Source organism: Dromiciops gliroides, chromosome 1, assembly GCF_019393635.1.
Source record: "Dromiciops gliroides isolate mDroGli1 chromosome 1, mDroGli1.pri, whole genome shotgun sequence".
Lineage (NCBI taxonomy): Eukaryota > Metazoa > Chordata > Mammalia > Microbiotheria > Microbiotheriidae > Dromiciops > Dromiciops gliroides.
Genome location: NC_057861.1, coordinates 153,661,886 through 153,677,514, shown reverse-complemented (window position 1 = coordinate 153,677,514; position 15,629 = coordinate 153,661,886). Strand labels below are relative to the sequence as shown.

General features: G+C 35.6%; 1 protein-coding gene across 1 annotated transcript in view; it reads right to left on the bottom strand.

The window, feature by feature from the left end:
- Positions 1–10,101, bottom strand: part of CALB1 (calbindin 1) — a 38,483-nt gene extending 28,382 nt beyond the window's left edge. Inside the window, exons 1-3 of the mRNA XM_043977452.1 lie at positions 9,854–10,101; positions 9,200–9,276; positions 4,218–4,292 (exon numbers count right to left, since the gene is read on the bottom strand). Coding sequence (XP_043833387.1) covers positions 4,218–4,292; positions 9,200–9,276; positions 9,854–9,932 — 231 coding nt within the window. The 5' untranslated portion in view covers positions 9,933–10,101. The remainder of the gene's footprint in view (positions 1–4,217; positions 4,293–9,199; positions 9,277–9,853) is intronic.
- Between the last annotated feature and the right edge of the window lie 5,528 nt (positions 10,102–15,629).

Here is a 15,629-nt window from a genome sequence, read left to right as displayed (position 1 = left end):
GGGCCTCCTGAATCCAGGGCTGGTGCTTTATTCATTGCACCACCTAGCTGCTCCATTTTCTTGTTTTATTGGTAAGAAAATTAAGGCTCATGGAGGTTAAATGGCTTGCCCAACGTTGTGTTGTGGAGCAGCTAGATGGCACAGTGGATAGAGTGCCTGGACTGGAGTCAGGAATACTCATCTTAATGAATTCAAATCTGGCTTCAGACATTAGCTGTGTGACCCTGGGCAAGCCACTTAACCCTGTTGCCTCAATTTGCTCATCTACAAAATGAGGTGGAGAAGGAAATGACAAACCATTCTTTCCCAAGAAAACCCCAAATGGGGTCATGAAGAGTTGGACATGACTGAAAAATGACTGAAGTCTGAAGGTTATATAGGTAGTAAGCCTTAGAGGTAAAATTCAAACCAAAGTGCAACAACTCCATAGCTGGTGCTTTGTCCATTGAGCCACACTGCCTCCTCTCCTTTGATAGGAACTTTGCCACTTTTGAATGACAAGATTCAATTCTAGTCTGAATTACTTGGCCCTTCCCACCTTTAATGCAGATAGGATGATTATTGTTCAATTTACTTTTTAAAATACCAGTCCTAAATGATCATTAACTATCATCAGATTTAGCCTCAGCATCTCTATTGAAACATCAAAGTAATGCTATATTGAACATAATTAGATAGCTTATCATGATTTGGAAGAAAAGATGGAGTTCATATAAGATCAAGGACCTCTATTTCCCCTTCCTTCACAGGGTGGGAGCTAGGAAGGAAGGTGTCTTACAGGATTCTATTTGGTTTTTAAATATTTGAGTTTCTTTCTCTCATCTCATTTTCTCTCTTACCCTTCCTGCATTGTCTATAATATGTAATTATATATAGTCTTTATACATTATATATTACATATGTATATGTTCCTTCTAAGCTTGACTCATATCATATTTCAGATTGTATAAGGCATAGACTCACCTCTAAAACTCCTCAATAAAACTTTTCTATGGTACTTGAAATCATCCTCACTGTATCACTCTATTTACTCTTTCCTTTTGCTTCATCTCTATATCCAATCTCTGCTCAAACCTGCAATTCTTCCTTCTTAACATCTCTATTTCTTCTCTTTTTCTCTACTGACTCTAACTCTATCCTAGACCAGGTCTTCATCACCTCTTTCCTAGACTACTGCAAATCTAATTGTTATCCCCGATTCTAGTCTCTGTGCTAAGTACTTTATATATATATATATACACACACATACATACATATATACCTACATACATTTCTTTCATTTTAGTACAGAGACTGGCACACAGTAGGCATTATATAAAGGCTTATTCTCTTCCCCTTCCTCATTTTCACACATCTTACCAGGCTTGGCATACCCTTTCCTCTTTCCCTATACTTTTCTATCTATTCAAACCTCAGATTAAGTTCCTCTTTTATAAGGCACCTTAATATATATTATATATTGTTTTTTTTTTTTTGGTGAGGCAATTGGGGTTAAGTGACTCGCCCAGGGTCACACAGCTAGTAAGTGTTAAGTGTCTGAGGCCGGATTTGAACTCAGGTCCTCCTGACTCCAGGGCTGGTGCTCTATCCACTGTGCCACCTAGCTGCCCCCCACCTTATTATATTTTAAAGAGCTTTAATAAGATAAATTACTAATATATTGGTATATGCAGTATATAAAGTTTCATTGAGAAGGGAGTTTTTAAAACAAACAACATCCTGAAGCATGGTGTAATATGATATTATGGGTCGGGAAATCTGAAATTTTATTTTTATAATGGTATTGGTTTCAAAGCCCTGAATTGACCCAAACTTGCCTACATTAATAATGGTAATTTTTGCTGTTGAGTTGTTTCAGTCATGTCAAATTCTACATGACCCCCATATGTGATTTTCTTGGTAAAAATACTTGAGTAGTTTGCCATTTCTTTCTCTAGCTCATTTTATAGGTGAATAAACTGAGGCAAACAGGGTTAAAAGACTTGCCCAGGGTCACACAGTTAATAAGTGTCTGAGGCCAGATTTGAACTTAGTTCCTCCTAACTCCAGGGCTTGTGCTCTATCCACTATGCCAACTAGTTGCCATAATAAAATAATAATAATAACTAACATTTATACAATGTGTGATCTCATTTGATCCTCTCAATATCACTGTGAGATAGGTTCTATTACCATCCCCATTTTACACATAAGAAAACTGAGTATAAGAAAAGCTAGGTGACTTGTTTAGTGTCATATAGCTAATAAGTATCTGAGGCAAGACTTTTGACTCCAAGTTAAGTACTCAATCTACCTCATCACCTAGCTGCTGAAGACATTAACTTTGTCCACATCTTTTCTTTCTGTTCCCTTTCTATAGACAGGTAAACTTTCTCTTTACTTGGCTGGCTCCATTCTCTAGTTACTACACCTTCCTCCATGCAATGCCTGACACACTTGTCAAGTGACTCTTGCCACTCATTCAATGTAAACCCTAAACCATTCTGTGAATAAACTAAACATTAGGGAGTCTGACCAATATATCATATCAGATTAAACATTTGAAACCTTGCCTCCCCGCAGGTGTATCTAGCTTAAAATTTTATATACATACCCATACACACAACACACTACACACACCTTACACACACACCACCACCACCACCAACAACAACAATATAGGAAATACATGTGTGTATATATACATATATGTCGTATAATCTAGGGGAGCCAAGAAAATGATTTTTTATATATTCTACTCAATCTAATGCCACTGAATAAGCTAAATGATAGAAATAATAGCTCAGAATCCTGGAATTCTTCAGGATGGAATAAATTAAGTATAACATGACAGGCTTTCTTCCTCTTTTAGAATTATGAAGTATGTATGTCAAACTCTTAAATAGCCACATCTATAGTTTTCCTAATTTCAGAATTTCCAGCTAATTTTGAATGATTCAATTTTATCCATCTCATTTATGTTCATTTTAAAGTAATTTTCTTATCTGAGGTCATTTCATTTCCAGATTAGTTGGCCTCAATGTCAATGTAAGTCCCATTACTATTAATTTATCTATTCATCTAGTAATGAGTTACATGTGGGCATAAAGGGAAGCATATGCCCTGGGGAAAAATTTAATTACAGTGATAATAATAGTATTTTGTACCTACATTCTATTTATGGTGATTTCCCTTTTTTTAAAAAGTGTATTTCATATATGATTGATCTCTCTAAAGCTATTTCAACCTACTGACAAAAGGCGTGTCCTTATTAAGTATCGTTCAGAGCCAGGATATTTCACAGTTTAATAAATATGTGAACTTAAAGTTAAAAAAAATTAGAAAAATGTGACTATGCTTGTGTTTCATGGGAACCTTTCAAAGTCTGTCCCTTGGATGAGAAATCATGCCCTGGATTTCTTTAAGAGCCATGAAAGAGACAAGAAAAATAGGATAACAATCTGGCAAAGAAGAGAGAAAATAAAGGCCTTCTGCCTAAATCCAAGAAGGCAAAGGAGATTTCAAAGTCTTGTTCTCATTTATAGTCCAAAGAAAGTTCACTCTCAATAAGAAAAGTACTTGTCAGAAGATTTGCTGCTCTCGATTTAAATTTTTAAAAGATTCTATAGAAACTGTTACCATTTGAAATCATAAAAAATTTAGATAGTTGACAAATGGTACCCCCTTTCCTTCCTGGAGTCAGGTCAACTGTCTGAATTCTAGAAGCCAGGGCATAGCCTTCCATAAAGACATTGCTACAAACGATGTATAAGTAGGTTTTCTTGCCAGGAAGAAAGAATTGAAATCTATACATGAGCCCACATTGTGAGTGAGGGGATTTAAACAAGGCAGCATGGTTTAATGTGATGATCATTGGACTGATGTGGCGGGGTGGGGGGGGGGAGGTCAAGACAGATGGGTCATAGTGTAAGACCTACAAACTCGTTATTTGAAATTGGACAATATACTAAACCTTTCTAAATCACTCTTCATTTGTAAAGTGAAAGGGTTGAAGTTGAGAAATTGTGTAGTTTCCTTCTAATTCTATGATCCCAAGTTTGTTTGTTTGTTTTTTCAGTAGAAATTTTATTTTAAAGGAAAAATTGATTTGCTCAGTGTGGGCTATTGAGGTGGGGGAGGATTATCATACACCATATTTGACAGTCTTGACTACATGATGAAACACATTTGTTATAACCATCTTTGAGAGAAATGCACAGATAAAGAAGCTGGCTTACCTCTACCATTCCTATTTTTCCATCATCATTCTGCCCATATTGATCCACAAAAGTTTTCATTTCAGGTGACAAATCCTAAAATGGTCAAAAGGATCAGTTATTCATTAGAAATTCACAACTACTTTATGCTTTAATATTCATGATAAGGCACAAAATATCTAAAATTGACCATATTTAGTATATGCTTTTGGAAGTGGAAGAGACTAGGTTGATGTAGAATTGTTGTATGATTGATAGAGTTCTGGTCTTGGTGAAAGTGATGCTTGGGCTCAAGTCCTAACACATACTGGCTATAATCAAAAGTAATTCAAAAGTATAATTAGGTAAATTCCTTTAATCTCAGGGCTGGAGGTAACTTTCTCAAATAGTAAGTTATAGATGATGGCAATCTGCACTAGTGTAAGGAGTTCCCCACATTGATGAAATTGCAAGTCTAAATAAACAAACAAAAAAGGGTACAGTTATGATTGCCAATTTTCAAATCTGTTTCTCAGATTTCTCTATTACTCTTAGTTTTGAGAATTTAGAAATATTGATTGCAACACTAACTGATATTTTATGCAACACTTTTTAAATTCTGCAAAGTGCTTTTCATATATTATCTTCATTTGATCTTCACAACAATCCTACTACAGATATAATTATATCCTTTTATAAGCATGGAATCTGAATTGAGTGACCTGTTCATAGTACACAACTAATAATTACCAGAAGTGAGAATTGAACTCATGTCTCTACTGGTTTCAAGTCCAACATTTGTTCCACCACATCTAAATAGAAAATAGAAACTGGTAATGTGCTTAGAGACAATGCATATCTAGAAACCATTAGATCTGGAACTAGAAGTTTTGAATCCTGACTTTACTATTTGATACCAGTGTAACTGGGGTAGGTAACAAGGGTAGGTAACTTCTTTTCTTTTCTTTTTTTTTGAAGGGGGGGGTGAAGCAATTGGGGTTAAGTGACTTGCCCAGGGTCACACAGCTAGTAAGTGTCAAGTGTCTGAGGCCAGATTTGAACTCAGGTCCTCCTGATTCCAGGGCCGGTGCTCTACCCACTGAGCCACCTAGCTGCCCCTGGTCATTTAATTTATTCGGGCCTCAATCTTTTTACCCCCCTCCCCAAAATTAAGGATTTGGACAAAATGATGTTTAAGATCTCTTCAAGAGTTAATATCTATGATTTTCATATTACTTACTCTTCTGTGAATACATATACCTTTAACTCCATTATGTGATCTTGTCAGTTTTCTTATTGGATATAAATATATTAGCTTATTTAAAATGTTGATGTCATTAATACATTTTTTAAACTTGGGAGTAATTAGAAGTTGGAAGGTTAAAGAAAATCCCTTTTTGTAAGAAAGTTAGGAACGGTTGGAGTAAAGAGGAAGCCGTAAAGGTAGATTACTTATTTTTATATAAGAAGAATATGTGCCTGAACCAAAAATACTTAACTGCTAAGCTCATCTGAGACAGACCATAGCCGAGATCTGGGGCGACGTTTTTCAAATTGCTGATAACATTTAGCTCTCAGAGCTTTGCCTAGCAACATCAGTTTCAAGAAGGGTTTTCCAATGTTTGTTTGTTTTCAACTTATCTCACTACAAAATTTCCTATTTTATGTATGTCAATAAATACAAGCATAGAGCAGGGCTGGATTTAGAGTCAAAGGACCTGGTTTTAAATCTTGCTTCTGTTACTTCCTCCATATGTGATTGGCAAATTACCTGAACCTCAGTTTCCTTATCTGTAAAATAAGGGAAGTTTGAGTAGCTGATCTCTAAAATCTCTTGCAGCTCTAAATTTAAATCTATAATCCCATCATTTGGTTTAGGAATAATAAAGCTAATTTGTTTGATCATGCTTTGGTTTGGTCTTTCCATCTGTACAATAAGTTGTGTTAGCTCTCCAGTGCTTAGATTACACACAGTCTTCTTATAGTCTGAATATAGGCTAGAAGCCAAGAAGCTGACTTTGTCAACATGGTGCTATAACATGGCCCATTTATGTGGCTAACTAGGGCCAAATAAATCTTATTTCACTAACTGAAGCCCATTTTAAATAGGCCACCGTGTACTAATATCTTACTCTGTGGTCTTGGGAAAATCAATTAGGCCTCAGTTTTCTGATAAATGAGTTGAATGTGGCATGACTTACCTTTTGCACAGATTGATGAAGAAACTGATAAGTTAATATGATTTTAAAAGTTCTATATTGAAGCTAATTATTATTACTGAGTTGGTGGTATCACAGAGTCAATTTTGATTCAGTGTTTATCTCTTTCAGTAGAAGTGAGGTAACAAAGCAATTTGAAACCAAATACATTATTTCAGCTTTATAAACTACCAATCAGAAACAATTTGCAATTATTTAAATATACATGAAAGAAAAAATGTCAAAAAATTAAATGAGAGAGCTCGCTGAGTGGAAATATTGGCAATATAGAACTCTTAATTTTTGATAGAATCTAATTTGCAAATTTAATTTCCCCAGAGCAGTAGATGTTAAATTAGCATTTGGGAAAACAGAATTAGGGACCAATGATTTTTAGCAACAGATTTGTAATTAAGAATGTGAACTCATTGGACGGGGATTACAGCCAAATAAATGTTTTACAGAGTGTGCAGTACAGGGTAATAATACACTGAAACTTTATCATAACTTAATCATAAATTCTACTAAAACTGGTTATCTGAGGGCCAATTTTGACATGAAGTACTAAACTTAAAACATTCATTTAGCTATTATATTTGACTTTAAACCATATTTAATAGAAATAAAACACCCAATAGTTCATGAGTATTATGAAAAGCTTATTTTCAGACTCGATGGCCTTTTATGTCCTAAAGCAGGATTGATAAAGTTTTTAGGTTGAGTCTGCCAGTCTTTCCATCCTGGAAAATGACATGAAATTTTAAAAAGCAGAATTCAATGAGGCAAGATATGTCAGATAGGCTTCTGATGAATGTGAGCTTCCAGATCCAGAAAAAGTATTTAGATCCAAAATCCCCAATAATGTATATCTACAATACAGAAAAAAATCCTAGGGATCAAGATATCAGGTAACTTGAGATGATTCCTTGATAGTACTCAAGTTTATTATTGTGGGATTGGTTACTTCAGGAGAATATTCCAGAAACAGTCATGACAAAAGGGGAAAACAAGCACTAACCACTTGTAAAATATAACATAGTATACAGGAACAACCTATAAAAAGATATAAATGTTATAGTGGGAGGAAAGCAAGAATAATCTGCAAGTATTTTTTATAGTACTTGGTGAATATTTGAATTTTTAGGAGGCAAAATGAGCTTTAAAGCATTAAGTTTGTTTCTAGAAAATCTGTGTTGTTTTTTTTTAGTAAAACCTGCAGATTTATTTATATGCATATTTAAGGACATCAATTTTTTTTACATAATTGACTCAAATATTCTCATTCTTAGATGTTATAGAAAAACAGAATTTTAACAACAGGTTAATTTAAGTATACCTATACACACTTAAATATATATAGTGTATATAAGTATATATATAAAATATTATATATAAATATAAACAAGGAACAGGACAATTTTCATTACTGTAGAGATAAATGCCAAAGATATGCTGAGTTGTAATGGAAGCATTTTGATGGATTTATTCACAAGATAATTTTCAGGTTTTATTTCTTTTCCTTTTTTTATCAGGATGATAAAGATGTAAAAGAAAAAGAAATACTTTATCTTCAAGTTTTGAGTAATGTTTTATCTGGATAATGTAGTTCTTAAATCATTATTCGGTTTCAAACAGAGTTGACCAATGACTCCCACAATCATCATTTTATGGTGAAGACCTCCATGGGACTAATGTTAAGTAATATATGTCATATGTAGATTTATGTCACAAATTTCCAATTAGGAAGTAGAGGTTGGAAAGAAAAAGCCATGTTGAGATTGGAAAGAGTCATTCATATATAAAATTAAATTAATTATCCTAAATAAGTTTTCCTACTGAAATGCAGCCTTATATAACCCCTGATATATTAGTGAGATATAGAACCTATTTTTTTCTTTATGTAACCACCTTCTCTATGTTTAAGAACATTTCTTTACATGGGAGGGCATATTCTACTTGGATTCTGATTGTGTCCCCCTCTGACAAGTGTTGTCTAGGTAACAAAAATAATTCCACATTTGTTTAATAACTTATCTTTAAATACGAGCATTCACTGGTGATTTTCTAAATGCTATTATTAATATCAACAATCATAATGCCACTTTCTGATTCTTAGAACCCTCTCATTTCTCCCAGCTTTAACTTTTGTATTGCTCTCTTACAAAGAGATATGAAGACCTTTTAAAACTATTTTTAAAAATTCACTGTTAGGTTACATATTGCTCAGGTTTTTTTCCTCCTGGAGATAGTCGAGGACAACATTTTCCCCCGTCCCCCCCACCCCTTTCTCCTTTGAACGCAAGAAATAGTACCTATTGCCACATAGAAAACCTGCAGATCTATTTCCTGACCACCAAGGGGCAGGAACAGATTTCTGCCCCCTTCACTTTCCACTTAGAAAACAGAGTTAAAGATTAGCTCAGCCAGCTAACTCCCTGTTACAGGTACTTTTGTCCAAAAGGATCAGAGACCAGCAGCTCTTCCCATAGAGGCTTTTATATCAGTTTCAAACAATATGATTTTAAAGCACCTACATTTCAGCTAGAAGCTTTTTACCCTTTACGAAGTGACTTTTTAAAAAAGGTATTTGGAAAACATCCTGTTTTCAAAGTGAAGAAACCTTTAGATGTAAAATTAATTGAAAAATAAGTTACTGTCCCTGGTCTTTCACAAGAACGTGCAGATGTAACTTTCCCCCCACAGTGGTGAAAACATTAATTTATTTTTTTTAAAAAGAAATATCATGGACTTTTAAATAGACGAAGGGGAAAAAAACAAACCCCTACACAGCAAAACGACCCCCAGACTTTAAAGAACTGAACCTACCAATCCAGCCTTCTTCCGCGCCTGCTGCAGCTCCTGGATCAAGTTCTGTAGCTCCTTACCTTCCAGGTAACCACTTCCTGCAAACAATGAAGACATTCCGCTTTTACCTTTGAGTTTTTCCTTCAACTCGGGTTAATTTTGTGTGAGTGAGGGTTGGGAGGTGGGGTGGGGTGTGAGAGTGTGTGCTGGTCAGAAAGAACATCATCGGCCCCTACATTTACAAGCAACAGAGACATCAGGGAACAATTATAGCTCTTAAAGGTAGTTAAGGATAAGCAGAGTATTTCTCAGGCTTAAGGCAGAAGGTATTTAAACTTTAATCCACACAAGAGGGGGCAAAATGGTTTGAGTCGCCGAGTGCAACCACAGAGCTCTCTGAGAGCATAGCAACCTACTTTCCAAGATGAAGGATTTCTCCAGAGCAGATTTTCCCCACTAACAAAGATCTTGTGAAGACAAAAGTTTTGCAATCACATTAAAAACAAAAACAAAACCCACCACATCCATTCAGCCCTCAGACAAAAACGGCCCAAACTTTTGGGCTGTTTTTACACCCAGTACTGATGGCGGTGAAGTTAGAGAAAAGACAACTGCACATCAGGGGGCGGGGGAGCAACTTGAGACAGTAATAAACTAACAGAAAAAGATAGTCACCATCAACGTCGAAATGGAGCCAGATCTCGAAAAACTGTGAGGCTGTAATCAGGGATGCTTGCAGGTGGGACTCTGCCATTGTATCTGTGATCTCTGTGTGTGCCAGTGTGTATGTGTATGTGTATGTGTATGTGTATGTGTATGTGTATGTGTATGTGTATGTGTATGTGTATGTGTATGTGTATGTGTATGTGTATGTGTGTGGTAAACGAGTGTGAATGACAGACGGATGTATGTGTGTGGTGTGTGCGCGTGTGTGTGTGCGCGCGCGTGTGTATTTGTGTGTGGGTGTGTGTGAAAGAGCAAGTGGCTATCAGAGAACTGGATCCTGGAGCTGCCCGGCGCTGTCCACGGTGCTGCTCAAGTCGTTCTGTCCCTGATCCAGATTCTCTCCAGCACTCTCAGCTCACAGCTCTCTGAATTTATCAGGACAGCCTCAAGCCCAGCCACGCCTCCTCTTGCTTTCCATCCATCCCCCTCCCCTAGTGTCCCCGCCTCTTGTTCCCTCCTGTCTCTCCCCTCCCCTACAGTTTGCTTCCTTTTCTTCACAATGAAGCAAAGCTGTGTGCTTGGTGTGGCAGGAATCATCAGGTGGTGTGGGAGACCTCGCTTGAAGGCTGGGCTCAGATAACTTGGATTTTCTTTTTGAGTTTCCTCTGCGGAAAAACCACTGCTAAAAATTAATTAATGCATACAAAATAAAATTACCTGATAAAAGTACTCATATTTTAAAAAATTAATAAATATTTTATTTAAAGTTTTAAGTTCCAAATTCTAGTTCTCCTCTCCCTCCTCTTCCCCTTCCTGGAGGGGGTAAGCATTCAGATATAGGTTATAAAGTACAGTTATTTAAAATATTATCCAATTAGTCATTTCGTATAGGAAAAATTGAATAAAAGAAACAAAGGAAAGAAAAAAGTGAAAAATAGCATGGTTCAGTCTGTGTTGAATCAATTTCAGGTCTTTGGAGGTGGATAGTATGCTTCATTATTAGTCCTTTGGGATTGTCTTGCATCATTGTATTGCTGAGAATAGTTGTCATTCACAGTTCTTCATCAAACAATATTGCTACATTCTCCTGGTTCTGCTCACTTCACTATACATCAGTTCATACAAGTCTTTCCAGTCCTTTCTGAAATCATCCTGCTTGTCATTTCTTATAGCACAGTGATATTCCATCACCATCATATAGCACAGCTTGTTTAGCCATTCTCCAGTTGATAGGTATTCCTTTCATTTCCAATTCTTAGCCATCACAAAAAGAGCTGATATAAATATTTTTGAAGTAATTATATATTTTTATTTTTTTAAAAAGGAAGTGGGTCAGGAGTTTTGTGGTGGTGGTGGTGATTATCTGGTCTAGACCAGTGATTTCAATAGTTTAGAGAACTCTCCAACATTTATCACAGTATCTGGCACATAGTGGGTACGTAATAAATATTAACTGACTGGAAACTGCATCTTGAAATTATTATCTTTGAGAATTGTTTATGTCACTGATAGCTTATATGACTAACCCACAATGACACAGCTAGTATGCTGAAGATTCTAGACTTGAACCCAGGTCTTCCTTATTCTAAGACAGGTACTCTATCCACTATTCCACTGGTCAAGAATATTAGAAAAATATTAACATATATTTTGGAAAATAAAATTCTATTAAAAAACAACAACAACAAAAAGAAGGGTAATATTAAATTAATGATAATAACAAGAATTTTTATTAAAACCCATCCACATTTCAAGTGGAAAAGGTTAAGTGGTCAAAAGAAGTAATTAAATCATGACTATGCACTGTTACTAATGGCTCACATTTCATTACTACTTTTTAAGATTTACATACCTCTCTTATAAAACACTGTGAGGTAGGCAATGCAAGCATTATTACATTGTCATTTGACAAATAAAGGAATAGACTCAAAGAGGATAAATTGCTTTTCAGGGTAACATAGCTAGGAGGAATGAAGATTTTAAGCCAAAATCCACTGATTCCAAGTTTAGAACTATTTCCCACCAAATCATACTGTCCCTCTTAGTCTTCATATTACAAAGTGGAGTTGTGATTTGGAAATCAGTTAATTTGACAGAGGTGGCTAATAGACTTTTCTTTTTCCTGAACTACTGATCTTCTCTTTGTGGATAGATCACTGAACTCTAGATCAAGAAGACTTGAGTTCAAGAATTGCTCCAGATACTTGCTACCTGTGTGACTCTGGGCAAATAATTTAATCTTTTTCAGACTTCTTCATCTGCAAAATGGAGATAGTAATGTCTGTAGCCCTTGCTCCACAGGGTTATTGTGAGGATCAAATTGGATAATGTATGTAAACCTTATAGACCATAAAGACCATATTAATGTCAGTTATTATTTGTAGTAGTACTGTTGACAGAGCTTCCCATGACTTCTAATTTGGTTTGTATAGGTCATGATTTCTTTATTAGGGCATAATTCCTTGGCTTGATATACTCTTTAGGATCTCCCACAATCTAATATCAGTTTCCTTTCAAATTAATGAATGAAAAAGCATTTTTAAAGAAAGCATTGATTATGTGCCAGGCATTGTGCTAAGTCTTCATGATACAAAACAAAACCAAAACCATCTTTGCCCTCAAACAACTAACAAGAAAGCATATAAAAGGAAACTGGTAAGGGGATTGGATATGGTTTGGAAGTGGCATTGTGGTTTAATTCTGTGTGAAATAAGGTGAAAGCTCATTTATTAGAACCACTGGTGTAGGGGATATGTTCAGGTTTCAGTAGGAAGGGGAGAAGGAGGATGGCCAGTATGAAGATGACATGGTTTGGAAATGGCTAAGAAGTGTCATGATGGCTTCTGCAGCATTAACATATACTATATCCCCTTACTTTTTTCTAGCTCCAAACTATTCCAGGTATATTTCGACCTTTCTACCCCTTTATTATACAGTTTGTTATACTTATAATATCCCTCTTTCCCAGTCTTCATCTATTGGAATTCTGTCCATCTTTCAAGAATGAGTTTAAATATTTTAAGTATAAAAACATGTCACCTTCTATATGAAGCTCTCCCTGACATCTCTAAGTCCCCATTTTTTTTTGATCAGAATGATCAGAGTGCATTGTGTGTGCTCCTGTTATTTTATTAAAATTCAATTTTATATCATATCTTAATTCCATTACTAGACTGCAAATTCCTTGAAGATAGGAACTATGCCATATTTTTCTATCTTTCTCGGTGCTAAAAATAGTGCATCGAACATAGTACATAGTAAGTAAATGAATATTGCATTGACAGATACTTGGTTATTGAAGATAAAAGTGGACTTGTAGTTGGAAAATGCCATTAATAAGACAGTAGCCCAAGGAAAATTTCAGGAAATGTAAAGTTACCAATCAGTGGAAGAAAGATTCGCATAAAGGCAAATACTTAGGAAAAAATCATAAATGAAATATTCACTTTTAATGATACTTGTTGCTAATGTTCCCTTTGAAAGTAGGAGGCCAACTAGTTATTTCTATCAATTACTCTTTTTTTTTTTTTGCGGGGCAATGAGGGTTAAGTGATTGCCCAGGGTCACAGCTAGTAATTGTCAAGTGTCTGAGGCTGGATTTGAACTCAGGTCCTCCTGAATCCAGGGCTGGTGCTTTATTAGCTGCACCACCTAGCTGCCCCCTATCAATTACCTTTGGTGACCATCTCAATTACAATGAAACTAGATATGGCACAGGTACAAATGGAATATTAAATCTTACCAGTATTGATTTGATGTTAATTCACTAAGTCCTATAATTTTTCTTGAGTAACAGTGGTAGGACACATCAATTTCTATTTCTGGGAAATATGACTAAACCTAGTTGGTAACACTGAAAGTTTTTTTTTTAAATTAGGCTCATTTTAATTTTGCAATCTTGCAATGGCTTTCTAACTCCAGGTTCTTCTCCTCACTTCAAGGCTACACATAGAACAGCCAGAATAATGTTCCTAAGTCAGCAATATGATTATGTCACTCCACTATTTAAAGTCTTTGGGGGTTCTCTAGCATCTATGAAAAGAAGTTCAATTCTTTAGCTTGGAATTCAAGAATCTTCATCTTCTTCCATATCTTCAAATTCTCCCATATCTCAATCACACACACACATACACACACACACACACACACACACACACACACACACCTTGAAGTCACCAAAATAAACTGTTCTGTTTCTTGAACATACACCATGCATCTTCCCACCTTTATTCCTGTTTCTTATACTAACAATAAACCTTATCTCTTTTTCACATCATTTGTGAAATCTTAAATGCCACCATGAAGAAGCTTCCCCTGCTTCCTCTAGTTTATTGTGACCTCTCCCTTCTTGAAACTATCCTCTCCCTCCTTTACATTTGATAATTCAATCACAATCTTTACATGACTTGTAGAACTTTTGTGTGCCTCTTTCATGGCACCTGTTATATTCTACTTTGTATAATAATAATTTGTGTACTTGTTTATCCTCATTATTAGACTAGAGCTCCTTTTAGGACAGGGGGTATGTATTATTCATTTGTTAATCCTTTCTAGTACCAAACACAATTCCTTTAAATTATAATGCACAATAATTATTTGTTGAACAAATGACTGAAAATGGGAAAACTAATTTGTATGAATGCAAAAACAGTGAAAATCTTTGCTACTTGCTTCATCATACAGACTACACTCTAAATTCTATGAAGATTAATAATTTATGATTTGGAAGGAATCCTTGCTGGCTTTCTTGACACTTCCAAAGCCATAGTGATTGAGGTCAGGTTTAGAATGATTATTTTTAAAAATTTGTTATGTAATTGCCATGGGCACTGCCTTCCATGATGCAGCTTAAAACCTTTCTACAACTTCTTGTCCTGTGCTATTTTCATCCATGTATTTCCAGATTATTCACAAAGGAACCATAGAAGAGTTTGAAATTCTTTGGGGGCCTCCAAGTTGAGATATTCATCTATTAGGCAGTTGGAGATGTAGATTAGAATTTAGGAGAAATAATCTAGATAGGCAGCTAGGTGAGTCATTTGTATAGAAATGATAATTGAATTCATGAGACCTGATGGTTGTTGAGAGTGTAGATAAAGAAGGACCCTCTTTTAGAGGGCCAAAGACAGAGATGATGAGCCTATAAAACAGACTGAGAAGAATTGGTTTGCCAGGAATGAAAAAGAACCCTTTCAATGTCAAAAGTATCATGAAAACCAAGGAGGAGAGAGTACACAGAAGGAGGAGGTGGTGTACAGTGTATAAAATGCTTTAATGAAATCAGAATGAGGAGATGAAAAGATAATTGGATTTAGCAATATTGAGATCACTGGTGATCTTAGAACAGTTTCAGTCAAATGTGGAGGGTGCCTGGTTTCAAGAGATTTGAAATGTGAGTGGTATAAAGTGGAAGCAAGTAGTGTAAATTTTTTTTCTAGAAGTTTGGCTTTGAAAAGGAGGAGTTGGATGACAGTTTGAGGGATGGTAGAATTAAAGTTTTATAAGGAATAGAGGGATATAAGTATGTTGTACCTGTAAAGGAAGGACAATTGGATAAAGAGCAATTGAAAATTATTGAGGAAGAAGGTATGGCTGAAGGAGCTAGTTCCTAAAGGCAATGAAAACAAGCAAATACATAGAGGAATGGGTGTTGTCAAGCAGATGGGATGTGTAAAGCTGATATGGAAAAGTATGAAGGAGCAGGTAGGTAGCAGCACAAGAAGGTAACTTTTGCCTAGGAAGCCTATTACTTTGAGTCACAAGACACTTATATGTGGAAGTAAGT